The 22,359-nt window shown below is 47.3% G+C and overlaps 1 protein-coding gene across 11 annotated transcripts in view; it reads left to right on the plus strand.

Annotated features, from left to right (window-relative positions):
- Positions 1–22,359, plus strand: part of gtdc1 (glycosyltransferase-like domain containing 1) — a 473,428-nt gene that overhangs the window by 393,764 nt on the left and 57,305 nt on the right. For 8 of the 11 annotated variants that reach the window (XM_070875364.1, XM_070875363.1, XM_070875367.1 and 5 more), the window contains one exon: positions 3,578–3,648. The exons of the other annotated variants lie outside the window; for them this stretch is intronic. In XM_070875364.1, coding sequence (XP_070731465.1) covers positions 3,578–3,648 — 71 coding nt within the window. The remainder of the gene's footprint in view (positions 1–3,577; positions 3,649–22,359) is intronic. 11 annotated transcript variants of the gene reach the window in all.

Here is a 22,359-nt window from a genome sequence, read left to right on the forward strand (position 1 = left end):
GAGGTCATGAATGGTACTCTGTAAATTCAAGTTTGGTCTTCTTTCTTCCTTCTGTAATCCATGAGCTTGTAACAGCCCAACTTTGGCACTGCTTGACCATAATCTTGATCTATCTCACCTTCTTGGCTACTCGTTTCAACCTTGGTGGTGTCATGCAATTTGGATCTTTTTTTTTTAAGGTGCTTGATGAGAGATTAATGAGTAGCAATGTCACAGACCAGACTCAAGACACTCTCTGCTCAGTTCCCAATCTGGACCATGTGGAGCAGAGTATTGTTGAGTATAAACCATGGTATTTCCCATCAAGGGACAGACTTGTGCCTGGGAAGTTCTGATGCCTTCTCACAGCTGCTGTTAATGGCTATGTGCATCAGGCCAGACAGCGAAGGATAAAACGCTGAGAGTGTGAAGAGGTCAAGTGCAGGCAGCGGAAGGAGCGTGCGGCAAACCAGTCCCACCCACCCCTTCTCTCAACGAATGTCTGTCCCACCTGTGACAGGGTCTGTGGTTCTCGTATTGGACTGTTCAGCCACCAAAGAACTCACTTCAGGAGTGGGAGCAAGTCTTCCTCGATTCTGAGGGACTGCCTATGATGATGATGAAAATGGATAAAGGTTACCATCATACTCAGTCATGGAGCTACGGAGCAAATCACTCCCAAATTTGTATTGGATTTGTAGGTCCTATTCACAGAGACCCACCAAATCCCAATAGGAGCTTGTGGGAATTCCATTGGCATGCTAATTTAATTGATTTTTTTCAACACTTAAACTTAGTACATACTTCACTTCCTGAAGGACAACAGAGTGCGGAATGATTTTTATTTTAATTTTTTTTTCTTCTTAACCCTCTGGGACCCAAGCTACAGAAGACCATGTTCACATTGCATTGTAGGCAGGGTGCGAGGGTTAACAGTCAGGTCTGGAGATTCAATCAATCTGCAATTGGCCTATCGTTTCCAGATCATCGTTCACTTCGCTGTGAAACGGGAACCAGGTGATGTGTGAATGAGCATAAGAACATAGGAAATGGGAGCTGGAGTAGGCCATTTGACCCTTCGAGCCTGGCTTATTCTCTACCTCAACTCCACCTTCCTGCACTATCCCTAAATGCAGCCAAAAATACAAAAAAAGGGGACATTTTCAAGTAAAAAGAACAATAAGAATACATAATACATTAAAATGTGAAAACCTATCCCAGTATGTCAAGATATTATAAATGTCCACAGTTAGACTCTCAAACTGTCCCTGATTATTTTCAGTAGTTAACTGTAAAAATATACCGCACAATTTTGAGCTGAACACTTTTATTTTGATATTTTGAAATTTTTGAAATTACTTTAATACAGAACATGATCACAGTCCATATTGCAAGGACTCCCATTTCTTGGTTAGGTTGTGTCTAGCAAAGTAGCCACATTATTACTGAGGAACAATTGGTTTTACACCAATAACTGACCACTTCCCTATAACTAACAGAACACAAAGGGCCCAAGACTCGAGCCGCGCCTAAAACGGCGCAGTCCCGACCTGGACGCCCGTTTTTCGCGCCACAAAGTGCGCCTAAAAAAAACCTCCAGATTCTCCAGACCCTGCAGGTCTTCTGGCCCTCGGCGCAGCGCAGCACGAGCTGTAGAGGGCGAAGCCAGGTCCCTGCGCTGAAAACAGTGCCGGGACCTCTGCACATGCGCGCTACAGTGGGCACACAAGTGCAGTAGCTCCAGGCGCCCGAAACGGTGTGGGAGGGGCCCGAAGCACGCAGCCCCTAGCCCTGGCCGAATGGCCTCACTGGGGCTGCGTGAATAAGGCTCCTCCCACGCCAGCTCCTGCTTCCTCCCGACCCGACTCGACTCCCGCTTCCCCCCCCCCGCCCCCGGACTGGACCCAACTCCCGCTCCCCCCCCCCCCGGACCGCCCATCTCCTTCCCCCATCTCCTTTCCTTCCCCCCCCATCTCCTTCCCCCCCATCTCCTTCCCCCCATCTCCTTCCCCCCCATCTCCTTCCCCCCCACATCTCCTTCCCCCCTTCCCCCCCATCTCCCTCCCCCCCATCTCTTCCCCCCCACATCTCCTTCCCCCCCATCTCCTTCCCCCCCATCTCCTTCCCCCCATCTCCTTCCCCCCATCTCCTCCCCCCCCCCACATCTCCTTCCCCCCTCCCCTATCTCCTTCCCCCCTCCCCTATCTCCTTCCCCCCCATCTCCCTCCCCCCACCTCCTCCCCCCCCACATCTCCTTCCCCCCATCTCCTTCCCCCCCATCTCCTTCCCCCCATCTCCTTCCCCCCCATCTCCTTCCCCCCATCTTCTCCCCCCCATCTCCTCCCCCCCAATCTCCTTCCCCCCCCATCTCCTTTCCCCATCCCCATCTCCTTTCCCCCCCATTTCCTTTCCCCCCCATCTCCTTCCCCCCATCTCCCCTTTATACCCTTCTCTCCCCCTCCCCCTTCTCTCCCCCTCCCCCTTCTCTCCCCCTCCCCCTTCTCTCCCCCTCCTCCCCTTCTCCCCCTCCTCCCCATCCCTCCCCCTTCTCCCCCATCCCTCCCCCTTCTCCACCTTCTCCCCCATCCCTCCCCCTTCTTCCCATCCCTCCCTCTGCTCCCCCCCCACTCTCCCTCTACCCCCCTCCTCCCCCTCCCCTTGCTGTCAGAAACACAGACACTGACAGACAGAGAATGAGAGACACAGACAGACAGACAGAGAGATAGAGACACTGACAGAGACACACTGGGGGAGGGGGGGGGGGGGGGGGCATCCCAGCACGCTGTTGGAGGGCTCCTGGTGCTGCAGTCGGTAAGTAGAAAATGTTTTATTAATTTTTTTTTATTGATTTATTGGTTGATTTATTGATGTATTTATCATTTATTATTGATGATGGCTCTTTATTTGTAAAACTGAAGTGTTTAATGTTTGTAAACTTCCCTTTAAACCCCCCCCCCCCATTCCCTACGCCTGATTTGTAACCTACGCCTGATTTTCTAAAGTGTAGACAAGGTTTTTTCGAGCGTACAAAAATCTTCACTTACTCCATTCTAAGTTAGTTTGGAGTAAGTTTTCACTGACGAAACTTTGAAAACAGGCGTTCGTGGCTGAGCACGCCCCCTTTTGAAAAAAAAATTCTATTCCAAAGTGAAACTGTTCTAACTGACTAGAACTGGAGCAAACTAAATGACGAGAATTCCGATTTCTAAGATACTCCGTTCTACACCAGTTGCTCCTAAAAATCAGGAGCAAATCATCTGGAAACTTGGGGCCATTGAGTTTAAAAATAAATAGTGTGCCTCAACACAATCAATATATATCTAAGGTTCAAATATCTCAAACTTTAATATAGTGTCAATCCAGAATAAAAATAGTGAAAATACCAGTTGTGCTAAGAATAGTGCCCTAGATAGATGGTGCCCTACAAGTTAGGTAGCCAAGCTACCAGAGCTTACTGATCACTTTGCATATTGCTAGATTTCTTAGTCCTGGAAACATATAGGTTTTCTTGTGATATGTAGTTTTACTTGTATATTTTTTATATTCTTGTTTTCTTATGATTTTTATAGTAACCTGTTGAAATGCATTAACTTGTTAGGTTGGAAGCAGTTCACTGTGGTTGCTACCCATTGTGCCCTAAAGCCTTAGTTTATCCAGAGATCTTTCCAGGTAAGTTACTTATGTCAACATATATGAACATATGAAATTAACGGGTAGGAAAAAAACAACTGGTCCATTAAGCCTGCCTCTCACCATAATGGCTTTGCATTATGACTAATCTCTTCTTCCCTCTGCACTAACCCCACCTTCGCAGCCATGTAATCTTCTGGGAAAAGCAAAAAACAGAAAAAAAAAACAGGGCCAGTAACACCAACAACTTGCATCTATATAGTGCCTTCAATGTAGTAAAATGTCCTAAGCCACTTCACAGGACCAATTATCAAACAACGTTTGATACTGAGCCACATCAGGAGATATTAGGATAGCTGACCAAATGCTTGGACAAAGAGGCAAGTTTTAAGGAATGTCTTAAAGGAGGAGTGAGATGGAGAGGTATGGGAGGGAATTCTAGAGTTTAGGGTCTAGGCAGCTGAAAGTACAGCCACCAATGATGGAGCGATTAAAATCGGAGTTGAGCAACATTGTTGTTGCCAATTTAAGTGTATCTAAGAGTTAAGTCATGGCAGGAGAGCTCGGTCGGGTGTTATGCTCCTCCTGTACCATGTGGGAACTCAGGGACGACACCAGTGTCCCTGACGACTATATTTGCAGGAAGTGTGTCCACCTCAAGCTCCTGACGGTCCGCGTTGCAGAGTTGGAGTTGAGGGTGGATTCACTCTGGAGCATCCACGATGCTGAGAATGACGTGAGTATCACGTGTAGCGAGTTGGTCGTACCGCAGGGAAAGGGTCCACAGCCAGATAGGGAATGGAAGACCAACAGGAAGAGCAGTGCAAGGAAGGTAGTGCAGGAGTCCCCTGTGGTCATCCCCCTGCAAAACAGATACACTGCTTTGGGTACTGTTGAGGGGGATGACTCATCAGGGGAGGGCAGCAGCAGCCAAGTTCATGGCACCATGGCTGGCTCTGCTGCACAGGAGGGCAGGAAAAAGAGTGGGAGAGCAATAGTGATTGGGGATTCAATGGTGAGGGGAATAGATAGGCGTTTCTGCGGCCGCAACCGAGACTCCAGGATGGTATGTTGCCTCCCTGGTGCAAGGGTCAAGGATGTCTCGGAGCGGGTGCAGGACATTCTAAAAAGGGAGGGAGAACAGCCAGTTGTCGTGGTGCACATTGGTACCAACGACATAGGTAAAAAAAGGGATGAGGTCCTACGAAACGAATTTAAGGAGCTAGGAGCTAAATTAAAAAGTAGGACCTCAAAAGTAGTAATCTCGGGATTGCTACCAGTGCCACGTGCTAGTCAGAGTAGGAATCGCAGGATAGCGCAGATGAATACGTGGCTTGAGCAGTGGTGCAACAGGGAGGGATTCAAATTCCTGGGGCATTGGAACCGGTTCTGGGGGAGGTGGGACCAGTACAAACCGGACGGTCTGCACCTGGGCAGGACCGGAACCAATGTCCTAGGGGGCATGTTTGCTCGTGCTGTTGGGGAGGATTTAAACTGATATGGCAGGGGGATGGGAACCAATGCAGGGAGACAGAGGGAAACAAAAAGGAGGCAAAAGCAAAAGACAGAAAGGAGATGAGGAAAAGTGGAGGGCAGAGAAACCCAAGGCAAAGAACAAAAAGGGCCACTGTAAAGCAAAATTCTAAAAGGACAAAGGGTGTTAAAAGAACAAGCCGGAAGGCTTTGTGTCTTAATGCAAGGAGTATCCGCAATAAAGTGGATGAATTAACTGTGCAAATAGATGTTAACAAATATGATGTGATTGGGATTACGGAGACGTGGCTCCAGGATGATCAGGACTGGGAACTCAACATCCAGGGGTATTCAACATTCAGGAAAGATAGAATAAAAGGAAAAGGAGGTGGGGTAGCATTGCTGGTTAAGGAGCAAATTAAGGCAATAGTTCGGAAGGACATTAGCTTGGATGATGTGGAATCTATATGGGTAGAGCTGCAGAATACCAAAGGACAAAAAACGTTAGTGGGAGTTGTGTACAGACCTCCAAACAGTAGTAGTGATGTTGGGGAGGGCATCAAACATGAAATTAGGGGTGCGTGCAATAAAGGTGCAGCAGTTATAATGGGTGACTTTAATATGCACATAGATTGGGTTAACCAAACTGGAAGCAATACGGTAGAGGAGGATTTCCTGGAGTGCATAAGGGATGGTTTTTGAGACCAATATGTCGAGGAACCAACTAGGGGGGAGGCCATCTTAGACTGGGTGTTGTGTAATGAGAGAGGATTAATTAGCAATCTCGTTGTGCGAGGCCCCTTGGGGAAGAGTGACCATAATATGGTGGAATTCTGCATTAGGATGGAGAATGAAACAATTAATTCAGAGACCATGGTCCAGAACTTAAAGAAGGGTAACTTTGAAGATATGAGGCGTGAATTGGCTAGGATAGATTGGCGAATGATACTGAAGGGGTTGACTGTGGATGGGCAATGGCAGACATTTAGAGACCGCATGGATGAACTACAACAATTGTACATTCCTGTCTGTCGTAAAAATTAAAAAGGGAAGGTGGCTCAACCGTGGCTATCAAGGGAAATCAGGGATAGCATTAAAGCCAAGGAAGTGGCATACAAATTGGCCAGAAATAGCAGCGAACCCAGGGACTGGGAGAAATTTAGAATTCAGCAGAGGAGGACAAAGGGTTTGATTAGGGCAGGGAAAATGGAGTACGAGAAGAAGCTTGCAGGGAACATTAAGACGGATTGCAAAAGTTTCTATAGATATGTAAAGAGAAAAAGGTTAGTAAAGACAAACGTAGGTCCCCTGCAGTCAGAATCAGGGGAAGTCATAACGGGGAACAAAGAAATGGCGGACCAATTGAACAAGTACTTTGGTTCGGTATTCACTGAGGAGGACACAAACAACCTTCCGGATATAAAAGGGGTCGGAGGGTCTAGTAAGGAGGAGGAACTGAGGGAAATCCTTATTAGTCGGGAAATTGTGTTGGGGAAATTGATGGGATTGAAGGCCGATAAATCCCCAGGGCCTGATGGACTGCATCCCAGAGTACTTAAGGAGGTGGCCTTGGAAATAGTGGATGCATTGACAGTCATTTTCCAACATTCCATTGACTCTGGATCAGTTCCTATGGAGTGGAGGGTAGCCAATGTAACCCCACTTTTTAAAAAAGGAGGGAGAGAGAAAACAGGGAATTACAGACCGGTCAGCCTGACATCGGTAGTGGGTAAAATGATGGAATCAATTATTAAGGATGTCATAGCAGTGCATTTGGAAAGAGGTAATATGATAGGTCCAAGTCAGCATGGATTTGTGAAAGGGAAATCATGCTTGACAAATCTTCTGGAATTTTTTGAGGATGTTTCCAGTAGAGTGGACAAGGGAGAACCAGTTGATGTGGTATATTTGGACTTTCAGAAGGCTTTCGACAAGGTCCCACACAAGAGATTAATGTGCAAAGTTAAAGCACATGGGATTGGGGGTAGTGTGCTGACATGGATTGAGAACTGGTTGTCAGACAGGAAGCAAAGAGTAGGAGTAAATGGGGACTTTTCAGAATGGCAGGCAGTGACTAGTGGGGTACCGCAAGGTTCTGTGCTGGGGCCCCAGCTGTTTACACTGTACATTAATGATTTAGACGAGGGGATTAAATGTAGTATCTCCAAATTTGCGGATGACACTAAGTTGGGTGGCAGTGTGAGCTGCAAGGAGGATTCTATGAGGCTGCAGAGCGACTTGGATAGATTAGGTGAGTGGGCAAATGCATGGCAGATGAAGTATAATGTGGATAAATGTGAGGTTATCCACTTTGGTGGTAAAAACAGAGAGACAGACTATTATCTGAATGGTGACAGATTAGGAAAAGTGGAGGTGCAAAGAGACCTGGGTGTCATGGTACATCAGTCATTGAAGGTTGGCATGCAGGTACAGCAGGCGGTTAAGAAAGCAAATGGCATGTTGGCCTTCATAGCGAGGGGATTTGAGTACAAGGGCAGGGAGGTGTTGCTACAATTGTACAGGGCCTTGGTGAAGCCACACCTGGAGTATTGTGTACAGTTTTGGTCTCCTAACCTGAGGAAGGACATTCTTGCTATTGAGGGAGTGCAGCGAAGGTTCACCAGACTGATTCCTGGGATGGCGGGACTGACCTATCAAGAAAGACTGGATCAACTGGGCTTGTATTCACTGGAGTTCAGAAGAATGAGAGGGGACCTCATAGAAACGTTTAAAATTCTGACGGGGTTAGACAGGTTAGATGCAGGAAGAATGTTCCCAATGTTGGGGAAGTCCAGAACCAGGGGACACAGTCTAAGGATAAGGGGGAAGCCATTTAGGACCGAGATGAGGAGGAATTTCTTCACCCAGAGAGTGGTGAACCTGTGGAATTCTCTACCACAGAAAGTTGTTGAGGCCAATTCACTAAATATATTCAAAAAGGAGTTAGATGAAGTCCTTACTACTAGGGGAATCAAGGGGTATGGTGAGAAAGCAGGAATGGTGTACTGAAGTTGCATGTTCAGCCATGAACTCATTGAATGGCGGTGCAGGCTAGAAGGGCCGAATGGCCTACTCCTGCACCTATTTTCTATGTTTCTAAGAGGCCAGAATTGGAGGAGCATAGAGATCTCGGAGGGTTGTATGGCTGGAGGAGGTTACAGATATAGGGAGAGCTGAGGCCATGGGATTTGAAAACGAGGATGAGAATTTAAAAATTGAAGCGTTGCTGGACCTGGAGCCAATGTAGGTCAGCGAGCGCACGGATGAAGCATGATGGTCTACAGGGTTGTATTAATACCTGCCCTACTGTATGGCTTAGAGATATGGACCATGTACAGTAGACATCTCAAGTTGCTGGAGAGTCTGTGGCTCTCGTATTTGACTGTTCAGCTACTAAAGAACTCACTTCAGGAGTGGAAGCAAGTCTTCCTTGATACCGAGGGACTGCCTATGCCTATGATGATGATGATGATGATGATGATGATGAAGCATGAATGGCGAAGGGAAAATAATACGCCAGAAAATCCTCTATGATACCCTCAGGTGATCAAAACCAGTCCAGGAGATCGCATGGACCAGTGTTACCTATAAAAGATACTTATTTACCTTCTATATGATGCGATTTCTGCCCCAGTCAAGATCTGGTCCAGCACTCTCTTGAAGATGTACAGAGTCAGCACGCACCACACCTGCCGACAATGTAATCCAGTGGCTCATGTTTTTAAGTAGAAATTGTGACTGTAAAGCATGTTTTACAAAGCTGGAGATATGTATCAAAGTTTGTAGAAAAATTATCAGTTACAAAAACACGAAGGATTCAATTTTCCCTGGTCATTTGCGCCGTTCTTTTGGCGCATGCTGTTTTTCTGGGCGTATTTATTTTTTTCCAATTTTCCCCCTGCGATTTGCACCAGCATAACTGGCTTAGTTACGATTTTTCTAGGCCAGATTTTTTTTACGTCTGTGGCGTTCAAAATTTTTTTTTTGCAGTTTGGCCAACATTTTTTCCTCCTTCGTCAGCGTATCTGGCCACTCCCGAAAAACCTTCTGGGCACTTAAGAAAAGCAACGCACATTGAGAAATCGCGCTGAAAGACGCCATTGTTTCTGTTATACTCATAATAAATGGTCAGACTGAGTACTGTGTATAATGAGCAAATGTGACCTTAGCTCCTTTATTGTAGTTCCAGAGTGCAGGTACCTCGTGGGTGGCCTGCTTATATACTGTGCTTCCAAGGGATGATTGGATCCCTTGGGACGCCAACAGGTAGGCCCTCTGGTGGACAGGTGTGATGCAGGTTACAAGGGGTTAAATACATAACATCACTCCCTCATGAAGTCAACAATACACTTATTTACAAGGTGAGACGATCTGGGGCTTTGCGCTCCCTTGTCGATCGTCTCGGTACAAATGTTGGTGTGGTTGGGTTGGTCAGTTCTTCATTGGGCTGTTGGACAACCAGTCTTGCCGAGCTGCTGGAGATGATGAGTTCTGTTTCATGGTCAACTGGAATGTCAATTGCCACTTCGTGTGTGTTGGAAGGTCAAAGTTGGTGGTGTCCTCTTCAGGTTGTACGTAGCTGTTGGTGAACCACAGTTTAATTTGGTCCAAGTGTTTTCTGTGCGTTTGTCTACTGGTCAGTTTGACCTGAAACACTCTACCCCCCTTTTTTGGCTGTGACTGTGCCAGCGAACCATTTGGGACCATGTCCATAATTGAACACAAACACAGGATCATTGATCTCAATATCGCGTCACAAGTTTGCGTGGTCATGGTACACACTCTGTTGATGCCGCGTGTCCTCCATGTGATCATGTAGATCAGGGTGAACCAGAGAGAGCCTTGTTTTAAGCACCCTATTCATGAGCAGCTCGGCTGGGGGAGTCCCTGTGAGTGAGTGGTGTCTGGTGCGGTAGCTGAGCAGTACTCGGGATAACCGGGTCTGCAGGGAGCGTTTCAAGCTTTGCTTGATGGTCTGAACTGCCCATTCTGATTGGCCGTTGGATGCGGGCTTGAACGGCGCAGACGTGACGTGTTTGATCCCATTGCGGGTCATGAACTCTTTGAATTCGCCACTGGTAAAGCACGGCCCATTGTCGCTGACTAGGACATTGGGCAGGCCGTGCGTGGCAAACATGGCTCTGGAGCATCCGCGAATCTGAGGATACCGTGAATAGCACGTTTAGTGAGTTGGTCATACCACAGGTAAAGGTAACACAGACAGATAGGGGATGGGTGACGATCAGGAAGAACAGTGGAAGGAAAGTAGTGCAGGGGTCCCCTGCGGTCATCCGCCTCCAAAACAGATACGCCGTTTTAGGTACTGTTTGGGGGGGGTGACTCATCAGGGGAGGGCAGCAGCAGCCAAGTTCATGGCACCATGGGTGGCTCTGCTGCACAGGAGGGCAGGAAAAAGAGTGGGAGAGCTATAGTGGTAGGGGATTCTATTGTAAGGGGAATAGATAGGCGCTTCTGCGGCCGTAATTGAGACTCCAGGAGGGTATGTTGCCTTCCTGGTGCAAGGGTCAAGGATGTCTCGGAGCGGCTACAGGACATTTTGGAGGGGGAGGGTGAACAGCCAGTTGTCGTGGTGCATATAGGTACTAACGATCTCGGTAAAAAATGGGATGAGGTCCTACAAGCTGAATTTAGGGAGCTAGGAGTTAAATTAAAAAGTAGGATCTCAAAGGTAGTAATCTCAGGATTGCTACCAGTGCCACATACTCGTCAGAGTAGGAATGGCAGGATAGCTCAGATTAATACGTGGCTTCAGGAGTGGTGCAGAAGGGAGGGATTCAAATTCGTGGGACATTGGAACCGGTTTTGGAGGAGGTGGGACCAGTACAAATCGGACGGTCTGCACCTGGGCAGGACTGGAACCAATGTCCTTGGGGGAGTGTTTGCTAGTGCTGTTGGGGAGGGGTTAAACTAATATGGCAGGGGGATGGGAACCTATGCAGGGAGACAGAGGGAAGTATAATGGGGGCAGAAGCAAAAGATAGAAAGAAGAAAAATAAAAGTGGAGGGCAGAGAAACCCAAAGCAAAAAGGGCCACATTACACCAAAATTCTAAAGGGGCAAAGTGTGTTAAAAAGACAAGCCTGAAGGCTCTGTGCCTCAATGCGAGGAGTATTCGTAATAAGGTGGACGAATTAACTGCGCAAGCAGCAATTAACGAATATGATATAATTGGGATTACGGAGACATGGCTCCAGGGTGACCAAGGCTGGGAACTCAACATCCAGGGATATTCAACATTTAGGAAGGTTAGACAGAAAGGAAAAGGAGGTGGGGTAGTGTTGCTGGTTAAAGAGGAAATTAACGTAATAGTAAGGAAGGACATTAGCTTGGATGATGTGGAATCTATATGGATGGAATAACAAAGGGCAGAAAAGGCTAGTGGGAGTTGTGTACAGACCACCAAGCAGTAGTAGTGAGGTTGGGGACAGCATCAAACAAGAAATTTGGGATGTGTGCAATAAAGGTACAGCAGTTCTCATGGGCGACTTTAATCTACATATAGATTGGGCTAACCAAACTGGTAGCAATACGGTGGAGGAGGATTTCCTGGAGTGTATTAGGGATAGTTTTCTGGACCAATATGTCGAGGAACCAACTCGAAGGCTGGCCATCCGAGACTGGGTGATGCGTAATGAGAAAGGACTAATTAGCAATCTTGCTGTGCGAGGCCCCTTGGGGAAGAGTGACCATAATATGGTAGAATTCTTTATTAAGATGGAGAGTGATACAGTTAATTCAGAGAATAGGTCCTGAACTTAAGGAAAGGTAACTTCGATGGTATCAGACGTGAATCGGCTAGAATAGACTGGCGAATGATACTTAAAGGGTTGACGGTGGATAGGCAATGGCAAACATTCAAAGATCACATGAATGAACTTCAACAATTGTACATTCCTGACTGGAGTGAAAATAAAACGGGGAAGGTGGCTCAACCGTGGGTAACGAGGGAAATTAAGGATAGTGTTAAATCCAAGGAAGAGGCAAACCTGAGGACTGGGAAAAATTTAAAATTCAGCAGAGGAGGACAAAGGGTTTAATTAGGAGGGGGAAAATAGAGTATGAGAGGAAGCTTGCTGAGAACATAAAAACTGACTGCAAAAGCTTCTATAGATATGTGAAGAGAAAAAGATTAGTGAAGGCAAACGTAGGTCCCTTGCAGTCAGATTCAGGTGAATTTATAATGGGGAACAAAGAAATTTGCTGACCAGTTGAACAAATACTTTGGTTCTGTGTTCACGAAGGAAGACACAAATAACTTTCCAGAAATACTAGGGGACCGACGGTCTAGTGAGAAGGAGGAACTGAAGGAAATCCTTATTGGGCGGGAAATTGTGTTAGGGAAATTGATGGGATTGAATGCTGATAAATCCCCAGGGCCTGATAGTCTGCAACCCAGAGTACTTAAGGAAGTGGCCCTAGAAATAGTGAATGCATTGGTGATCATTTTTCAACAGTCTATCGACTCTGGATCAGTTCCTATGGACTGGAGGATAGCTAATGTAACACCACTTTTTAAAAAAGGAGGGAGAGAGAAAACAGGTAATTATCGACTGGTTAGCCTGACATCAGTATTGGGAAAAATGTTGGAATCAATTATTAAAGATGAAATAGCAGCGCATTTGTAAAGCAGTGACAGGATCGGTCCAAGTCAGCATGGATTTATGAAAGGGAAATCATGCTTGACAAATCTTCTAGAATTTTTTGAGGATGTAACTAGTAGAGTGGACAAGGGAGAACCAGTGGATGTGGTGTATTTGGACTTTCAAAAAGCTTTTGACAAGGTCCCACACAAGAGATTGGTGTGCAAAATTAAAGCGCATGATATTGGGGGTAATGCACTGACGTGGATAGAGAAGTGGTTGGCAGACAGGAAGCAGAGAGTCAGGATAATCAGGTTCTTTTCAGAATGGCAGGCATTGACTAGTGGAGTGCCGCAGGATTCAGTGCAGGGACCCCAGTTATTTACAGTATACATTAATGATTTAGATGAAGGAATTGAGTGTTATATCTCCAAGTTTGCAGATGACACTAAGCTGGGTGGCGGTGTGAGCTGTGTGGAGGATGCTAAGAGGCTGCAGGGTGACTTGGACAGGTTAGGTGAGTGGGCAAATGCATGGCAGATGCAGTATAATGTGAATAAATGTGAGGTTATCCACTTTGGTGGCTAAAACAGGAAGGCAGAATATTATCTGAATGGCGGCAGATTAGGAAAATGGGAGGTGCAACGAGACCTGGATGTCATGGTACATCAATCATTGAAAGTTAGTATGGGTATAGCAGGCGGTGAAGAAGGCAAATGGTATGTTGGCCTTCATAGTTAGAGAATTTGAGTATAGAAGCAGCGAGGCTTACTGCAGTTGTACAGGGCCTTGGTGAGGTCTCACCTGGATTATTGTGTTCAGTTTTGGTCTCCTAATCTGAGGAAGGACGTTCTTGCTATTGAGGGAGTGCAGCAAAGATTCACCAGACTGATTCCCGGGATGGCAGGACTGACATATCAGGAGAGACTGGATCGACTGGACCTGTATTCACTGAAGTTTAGAAGGATGAGAGGTGATCTCATAGAAACATAAAATTCTGATGGGACTGGACAGGTTAGATGCAGGAAGAATGTTCCCGATGTTGGGGAAGTCCAAAACCAGGGGACACAGTCTTAGGATAAGGGGTAAGCCATTTAGTACTGAGATGAGGAGAAACTTCTTCACTCAAAGAGTTGTTAACCTGTGGAATTCTCTACCGCAGAGAGTTGTTGATGCCAGTTCATTGGATCTATTCAAGAGGGAGTTAGATATGTTCTTACAGCTAAAGGGATCAAGGGATATGGAGAGAAAGCAGGAAAGGGGTACTGAGTGAATGATCAGCTATGATCTTATTGAATGCTGCTGCAGGCTCGAAGGGCCGAATGGCCCACTCCTGCACTTATTTTCTATGTTTCTATGGCTCGCAGATTTTCAATGGTGGCCGTGGACGTGCTTACAGACATTATTGCACATTCAATCCACTTTGAGTAAGCATCCACGACAACCAAAAACATTTTGCCTAGGAATGGGCCTGCATAGTCTACATGGATTCTCGACCACGGTTTGGATGGCCAGGACCAAAAACTTAGCGGTGCCTCTCTGGGTGCATTGCTCAACTGAGAGCAAGTGTTGCACTGGTGTACACATGACTGTAAATCTGAGTCGATGCCTGGCCACCACACGTGGGATCTGACTCTGGCTCTCATCATCCTACGTAAGAACATAAGAACAGAAAAATTAGGAACAGGAGTAGGCCATCTAGCCCCTCGAGCCTGCTCCACCATTCAACAAGATCATGGCTGATCTGGCCGTGGACTCAGCTCCACTTACCCGCCCGCTCCCCCATAACCCTTAATTCCCTTATTGGTTAAAAATCTATCTTTCTGTGATTTGAATACATTCAATGAGCTAGCCTCAACTGCTTCCTTGAGCAGAGAATTCCACAGATTCACAACCCTCTGGGAGAAGAAATTCCTTCTCAACTCGGTTTTAAATTGGCTCCCCCGTATTTTGAAGCTGTGCCCCCTCGTTCTAGTCTCCCCGACCAGTGGAAACAACCTCTCTGCCTCTATCTTGTCTATCCCTTTCATTATTTTAAATGTTTCTATAAGATCACCCCTCACCCTTCTGAACTCCAATGAGTAAAGACCCAGTCTACTCAATCTATCATCATAAGGTAAGCCCCTCATCTCCGGAATCAGCCGAGTGAATCGTCTCTGTACCCCCTCCAAAGCTAGTATATCCTTCCTTGAGAAAGGTGACCAAAACTGCACGCAGTACTACAGATGCGGCCTCACAAATACCCTGTACAGTTGCAGCAGGACCTCCCTGCTTTTGTACTCCATCCCTCTCGCAATGAAGGCCAACATTCCATTTGCCTTCCTGGTTACCTGCTGCACCTGCAAACTAACTTTTTGGGATTCATGCACAAGGACTCCTAGGTCCCTCTGCACCGCAGCATGTTGTAATTTCTCCCCATTCAAATAATATTCCCTTTTACTGTTTTTTTTCCCAAGGTGGATGACCTCATACTTTCCAACATTGTATTCCATCTGCCAAACCTTAGCCCATTCGCTTAACCTATCTAAATCTCTTTGCAGCCTCTCTGTGTCCTCTACACAACCCGCTTTCCCACTAATCTTTGTGTCATCTGCAAATTTTGTTACACTACACTCTGTCCCCTCTTCCAGGTCATCTATGTATATTGTAAACAGTTGTGGTCCCAGCACCGATCCCTGTGGCACACCACTAACCACCAATTTCCAACCCGAAAAGGACCCAATTATCCTGACTCTCTGCTTTCTGTTAGCCAACCAATTCTCTATCCATGCTAATACATTTCCTCTGACTCCGCGTACCTTTATCTTCTGCAGTAACCTTTTGTGTGGCAGCTTAGCGAATGCTTTTGGAAATCTAAATACACCACATCCATCGGTACACCTCTATCTACCATGCTCGTTATATCCTCAAAGAATTCCAGTAAATTAGTTAAACATGATTTCCCCTTCATGAATCCATGTTGCGTCTGCTTGATTGCACTATTCCTATCTAGATGTCCCGCTATTTCTTCCTTAATGATAGCTTCAAGCATTTTCCCCACTACAGATGTTAAACTAACCGGCCTATAGTTACCTGCCTTTTGTCTGCCCCCTTTTTTAAACAGAGGCGTTACATTAGCTGCTTTCCAATCCGCTGGTACCTCCCCAGAGTCCAGAGAATTTTGGTAGATTATAACGAATGCATCTGCTATAACTTCCGCCATCTCTTTTAATACCCTGGGATGCATTTCATCAGGACCAGGGGACTTGTCTACCTTGAGTCCCATTAGCCTGTCCAGCACTACCCCCCTAGTGATAGTGATTATCTCAAGGTCCTCCCTTCCCACATTCCTGTGACCAGCAATTTTTGGAATGATTTTGTGTCTTCCACTGTGAAGACCAAAGCCTGGGTGGGCACTGTGCAGTTCCCTTTCTTGGGCAGGACCACACGATTGCCCCACAAGAGACAGTCTGCCTGCAGGGACAGCTCATTTTTGCGTCTGTGGAATGGCTTAATCGCTTCCTGCATCTCTACTGGGACACTGAACCAGCTCCCATGGAGGACACAGTTTTTTTTACCAGGGACAGTAAAGGACCCTGGCTGGTCCAGGTTCTGATCTAGCAGGCCGTAACGGATTTCTCGTTCTCAAATGTCTCCATGACCATAAGCAAGTCCGCTGGCTGTGCCATTTCCACCCCGGTGGTGGGCAATGGTATCCGACTGAGAGCATCATCTGCGCAGTTCTCTGTGCCTGGTCTGTGGCGGATTACATGCTTGTATGCCGACAGCGTGAGCACCCATCTTTGGATGCGGGCAGGGGCATTGGTATTGATCCCTTTACGCTCCGAGAATAGCGATCTGAGCAGCTTGTGGTCAGTTTCAAGCTCGAACTTGAGGCCAAACAAGTACTGGTGCATTTTTTTTACCCCGTAAACGCACGCCAGAGCCTCTTTTTCAACCATGCTATAGGCCCTTTCAGCCTTGGACAAACTCCTGGTGCATACACAACTGGTTGCAAAATTCCTGATTCATTAGCTTGTTGTAACACACACTCGATCCCATATGACGACGCATCGCAAGCTAACACTAGTCGTTTACATGGGTTATACAGAAAAAGCAATTTGTTCGAACACAGTAAATTTCTGGCTTTCTTAAAGGCAGCCTCTTGTGAATTCTCCCATACCCAGTCGTCTCCCTTGCACAGTAGCACATACAGGGGTTCTAGCAGGGTGCTTAATCCAGGTAGGAAATTACCAAAGTAGTTAAGGAGTCCCAGGAACAACCGCAGCTCCGACACGTTCCGTAGTCGCGACGCATTCTTGATGGCCCCTCCGTCTTGGTATCGGTCGGTTTGATGCCGTCTGCTGCGATTCTCCTTCCTAAGAATTCGATGTCCTGTGCCAAGAAAACACACTGTTTCAACCTGAGCCTCACGCGATCCAACCGACTAAGACCCTCCTCCGGGTTCTTCAAGTGCTCCATGGTGTCCCGCCCTGTAACCAATATGTCGTCCTGGAAGACCACTGTACAAAGAACTGACTTTAGGAGGCTTTCCATGTTCCGCTGGAAGATCACTGCAGCCGACCGAATCCCGAACGGGCACCGGTTGTAAATAAATAGACCTTAGTGTGTGTTGATGCAGGGTGAGGCCTTTCGAAGACTCCTCCAGCTCCTGCATCATGTAGGCCGAGGTTAGGTCCAGCTTGGTGAACGTCTTCCCTCCAGCCAAGGTTGCAAATAGGTCGTCTGCCTTGGGTAGCAGGTACTGGTCCTGCAGCGAAAAACGGTTAATCGTTACTTTATAGCCACCGCAAATTCTAACCATGCAGTCCTCCTTGAGTACAGGAACAATCGGACTGGCCCAGTCCTTGAACTCCACCGGCGCGATGATGCCTTCACATTGCAGCCTATCCAGCTCGATTTCCACTTTTGCAAGCATCATGTATGGTACCACCCGAGCCTTGTTGTGGATGGGTCGCGTACCGGGAACCAAATGGATCTACACTTTCGCCCTCGAGAAATTTCCAATGCCTGGCTCAAATAACAAAGGGAATTTGCTTCGAACCTGGGTACATGTGGTGTCGTCAACTGAATAAAGTGCTCGGATGCCATCCCAGTTCCAGCGGATTTTCCCCAGCCAGCTTTTGCCAAACAACGTGGGGCCATCCCCTGGCACAGTCCACAGCGGGAGTTCATGTACTGCTCCATCATAGGAGACATTGACTTCAGCACTGCCAATTACAGGGATTAGTTCCTTTGTAGAAGTCCTTAGTTTGGTGTGAATGGGATTGAGCTTGGGCCTGTGGGACTTCTTCCCCCACAGCCTGGTGAAGACCGTTTTACTCATTATGGTCTGACTTGCCCCTGTGTCCAGCTCCTTAGACACTGGAATACCGTTCAGTTCAACTTTCAACATTATTGGTAGGCATTTCGTCATGAACACGTGTACCCTGTACACCTCTGCCTCCTCCGTACGTGTTTCCAATTCCGTCTGATCCACCGTGGATCGATCTTCCTCTGCATCGTGGTGGTTTCCAGGGTTTGCAGCTCAACTGCACATTCGTTGGAGGTGGCCCATTGTTCTGCATCCATTGCATACATAGTGCTTAAAGCGGCATTGATGGGGCCGATGATCACCTTTGCAGCGCCAACAGAGTGTTAACTGCCTTGCATTAATAGATGATGGCAGACTCTGGGTCAATTGAGGTCGGGCCACAGCAGCCGGCGTGTACATTCTGCCCTGTACATTTCTGCTCAAAACCGACGTTACTTTATGTACAGTATTGGCCGAAACTTCTTTGTTTTGCAAAATCTGCTTGGTGTTGTCGCTGGTGGACATAAATGCCTGGGCTATCGTTATGGCTTTACTCTGATTCGGAGTTTCTATAGTCAACAGTTTGCAAAAGATTGTCTCATATCCGATGCCCAGTACAAAAAAGTCTCTGAGCATTTGTTCTAGGAATCCCTCAAACTCACAATGTCCTGCAAGGCGCTTTAGTTCGGCGACGTAGCTCGCCACTTCCTGGCCCTCCAATCGTTGACACGCGTAGAACCGATATCTCACCATCAAAACACTTTCCTTAAGATTTAGGTGCTCCCGGACCAGCATACACTGTTCTTCATAGGATTTCTCTGTTGGTTTAGCGGGGGCCAGAAGATTCTTCATGAGGCCATAGGTGTTGTCCCACAGACAGTTAGGAGGATCGCCCTTCGTTTGGTAGCGTTCTCATCCCCTTCCAGCTTGTTGGTTCCGAAGTATTGGTCGAGTCTCTCCACGAAGGCCTCCCAATCGTCCCCCTTTGAGAACTTCTCCAGGATGCCGACTGTTCTTTGCATTTTCGCGCGGTTCGTCACCTCGTCGCTAATTGTTATACCCATAATAAATGGTCAGACCGAGTATTGTGTGTAATGAGCAAGTGTGACCTTAGCTCCTTTATTGAAGTTCCAGAGTGCAGGTACCTCATGGGTGACCTGCTTATATACTGTGCTCCCAAAGGATGCTGGGATCCCTTGGAACTCCAAAAGGTAGGCCCTCTGGTGGACAGGTGTGATGCAAGTTACAAGGTTACAAGGGGTTAAATACATAACAGTTTCTAAATCGAAGATTTTGGAGGGAGTCAAGAACACTGTCAAAATTAATAATAAAGTTCAACTTTTTTTACCTGTCAATGTACTAAGTCTAAATTTGTTGGTTTTCAGAAGTTTTCTCTTTTACTCACTCACATGCCACCACCGAACGTCTTGAAGCAGGGCTGGAGGGTCGTAGCTTTGGCCAGCAGAATTGGCTACAAAACAAGCTTGCTGAGAGAGAGAGAGCGAGGTGCTGATTGGAAGGCTTCGAGCCCGGGAAGCGAGGTGCCGATAGGAAGCCTTCTGCACTGAAGACTGCAATGTGTGTGGGGAGAAGGGGAGGGGGAGTATCGGGAGAAGGGGAGAAATCACAAGAGTGCAATTAGCTAAGGGGGGTGGTGGAGAGAAGTCATAAGACTGCAATTAGTTAAGGGGGTTTGTGGGGTGTGGGGAAGACCTTGGGTGTGATCCATACATGCAGACCTTGGGGAGAGAGAACTGCGAACCTGTCCTGCCTGCTTTCTTGCTGTTTTGAGCTTCTTTCAAAGGTTAAGTTTAAGTATGGGGGCAATACTGACAATGCCATACCTTGTGCGAACCTTATGCATCATGATGCTATGTAGGAGACAATTGATTCGACTTCATCGCATCAGAAAGATCATGGCCCGTAGGGTGATGGACAAGAGGCCTTACCTTGGGTATATCGAGACAGGCGTTCGTACCTCCACCTGAGTGATGCAGACTGTGTCAGAAGGCTGCATTTCTGCAAATAAGTTGCAACTGAGATCTGTGAGTTGGTCAAAGCAGACCTACAACCTAGAAGCATCAGGAGGACTGCTCTGTCAGTTGAAGTGAAGGTTATAGCTGCACTTTCATTCTATGCCTCCGGCTCGTTTCAAGCTACAACTGGGGATGTGTGTGCCATCTCTCAACATGCAACACATGTCTGCATTCGCCAGGTGATGGCTGCAGTGTATGCGCGGAGGAATGACTTCATAAAGTTCCCCATGACCGCCCAAGCAATCCATGACAGGGCTGTGGGCTTCTCCAGGATTGCTGGCTTCCCAAAGGTACAGGGCTGCATTGATTGTACCCACATCGCCTTGCGAGCACTTTTGGAGGATTCCGACATATGCAGGAACAGAAAAGGCTACCACTCCATTAATGTACAGCCCGTGTGTGACGACATGCATTGCATCATGTCAGTCGATGCAAGATACCCTGGGAGCACCCATGATGCGTTCATCCTAAGCGACAGTGTTAAATCTGCCGTGTTTCAGCAGCAGCAGCCAGAAGGCCAGAGCTGGCTACTGGGAGACAAAGGGTATGGCCTCGCCACCTGGCGCATGACCATGCCCCTACGCGTAACCCGGACGGAATACAACATGTCGCACAGCAGCATCATAGAGAGGACCATTGGCATCTTCTGATGCCTGGATCATTCCTGAGGCTACTTGCTGTACTCCCCTGAGATTGTCGGTCAGTTCACTGTGTGTGCTGCATGCTGCATAACTTAGCCATCTTGAGGCAGCAGCACCTGGTAGTGGAAGACCCACCTGCGGTGAGAGTGACTGATGATAATGATGTGGAAGATGCAGATGACAAGCAGGAGGAGGAGGACGATGAGGATGAGGAAGCCATGCAAGTGCCTGAGGCCGGAGCACGACTCCCCTTTAACAATTGCTCGAGCCTTGTGCCAGCAGCTCATCCGTGAACGCTTTACTGATGCCTGAGGGCTCAGCGACAACTATTCCACATGGACCATGTCTACTGTTTGGAGCTGTTCCGTAATGTTGTGTTGTGTTAATGGAACATGATTCAGTTTTAATGTAAAATATATTTTATTCAAAAGTTTAACAAATGTACTTAACTTTAATACAAGAATAATTTTATCAAACTTTGCTTTAAGATCACTGTTTAAGATCACTTAAAAACTTTAAGATTACTTACAAACTTTTATGAACTTGTAAATTTACATAACTTACAAAAAACTTTTAATTTGAGAACAATTACAACAGTAATAATAACACAACAGCAGCAAAGAAAGGCTGCACCCACCCATCTCTCCTCCACCTTATTCTAAGACCGCACACTGCGCTTGGTTTTGGACACTCCACCACCCCTTCCCCCGCAGGTGGTGACGCAGTGTTTCTGGACTTGGTACCAAGCTTATTCTCGCTAACATCTTGTGTACTGTGCATCTCTTGAGTGGTGGTGGGGGGGGTGCGGTGGGGGCAAGTTGGAGGGCCCGGCTTTGGGCTCGTCAGAAGGTGGTGTGGGGATTGGAGTGGGAGTGACAGTTGATTCTGTCAACGGGCGCGGGGTCTGGGTGTGTTCCCTTATTGCAGCAGCTAACTCCAACATGACGTCCTTCATGCACCTGACAGTGTCTCAATGACCTGCAACATTTTCTCCCTCATATTGAGCAAAACTGTCTGAACTCCCTGCAACATTCCCTCCCTCATGGTCAGTGACGTGGTTTGCACTATCTCTGACATTCTCTCCCTCATGGCCACTATTCCCTCACTGATATCGTTCCCATTTCTTGTGTCATTGCTGTTACTTCTCCCGACAGTCCCGTTACCTCATCACTCACCCCACTGATGGCATCCAGGAGTGATCGGGTAAGGTCAATGCTCTCCGCATTCAGTGACATATCTGAACCACATCTGTTAGATCCTTCAACTTAGGAGAGTGCAGTCGAGCTCTCCTTCATCCTCCCCATGGGTGTGCCTCACTGCACCCCACCGCTGGGACCTGCAGCCTGGATTTGTGGGGCCCTGGGTGTGCCTCGCTGCACCCCACCACTGGGACCGCAACCTCGGAAGGTGGGACCTTGGGTGTGCCTCGCTGCATCACACCACTGGGACCCACAACCTCGGAAGGTGTGAAACCATGGAATGTCCCACCAGCACTCATACCACTAGTCACGGAAGGGGCTGTCACCTCAATGAGCGGCACTTCCTCCAAAGTCTCTACATCAGTGGGAGCTTCATCCAGTCCCATCCTCTTCCCCTCACCCCCATGTTCTTCGTCTGGATTGGAAGATGTTCTCCTCTTCAGGCTCGTCTGCATCTGAATCATCATCTGCATCGTCAGGGTTGGCCTCAAGTTCTTCAAAACAGAA

The sequence above is a fragment of the Pristiophorus japonicus genome, chromosome 3, assembly GCF_044704955.1.
Source record: "Pristiophorus japonicus isolate sPriJap1 chromosome 3, sPriJap1.hap1, whole genome shotgun sequence".
Lineage (NCBI taxonomy): Eukaryota > Metazoa > Chordata > Chondrichthyes > Pristiophoridae > Pristiophorus > Pristiophorus japonicus.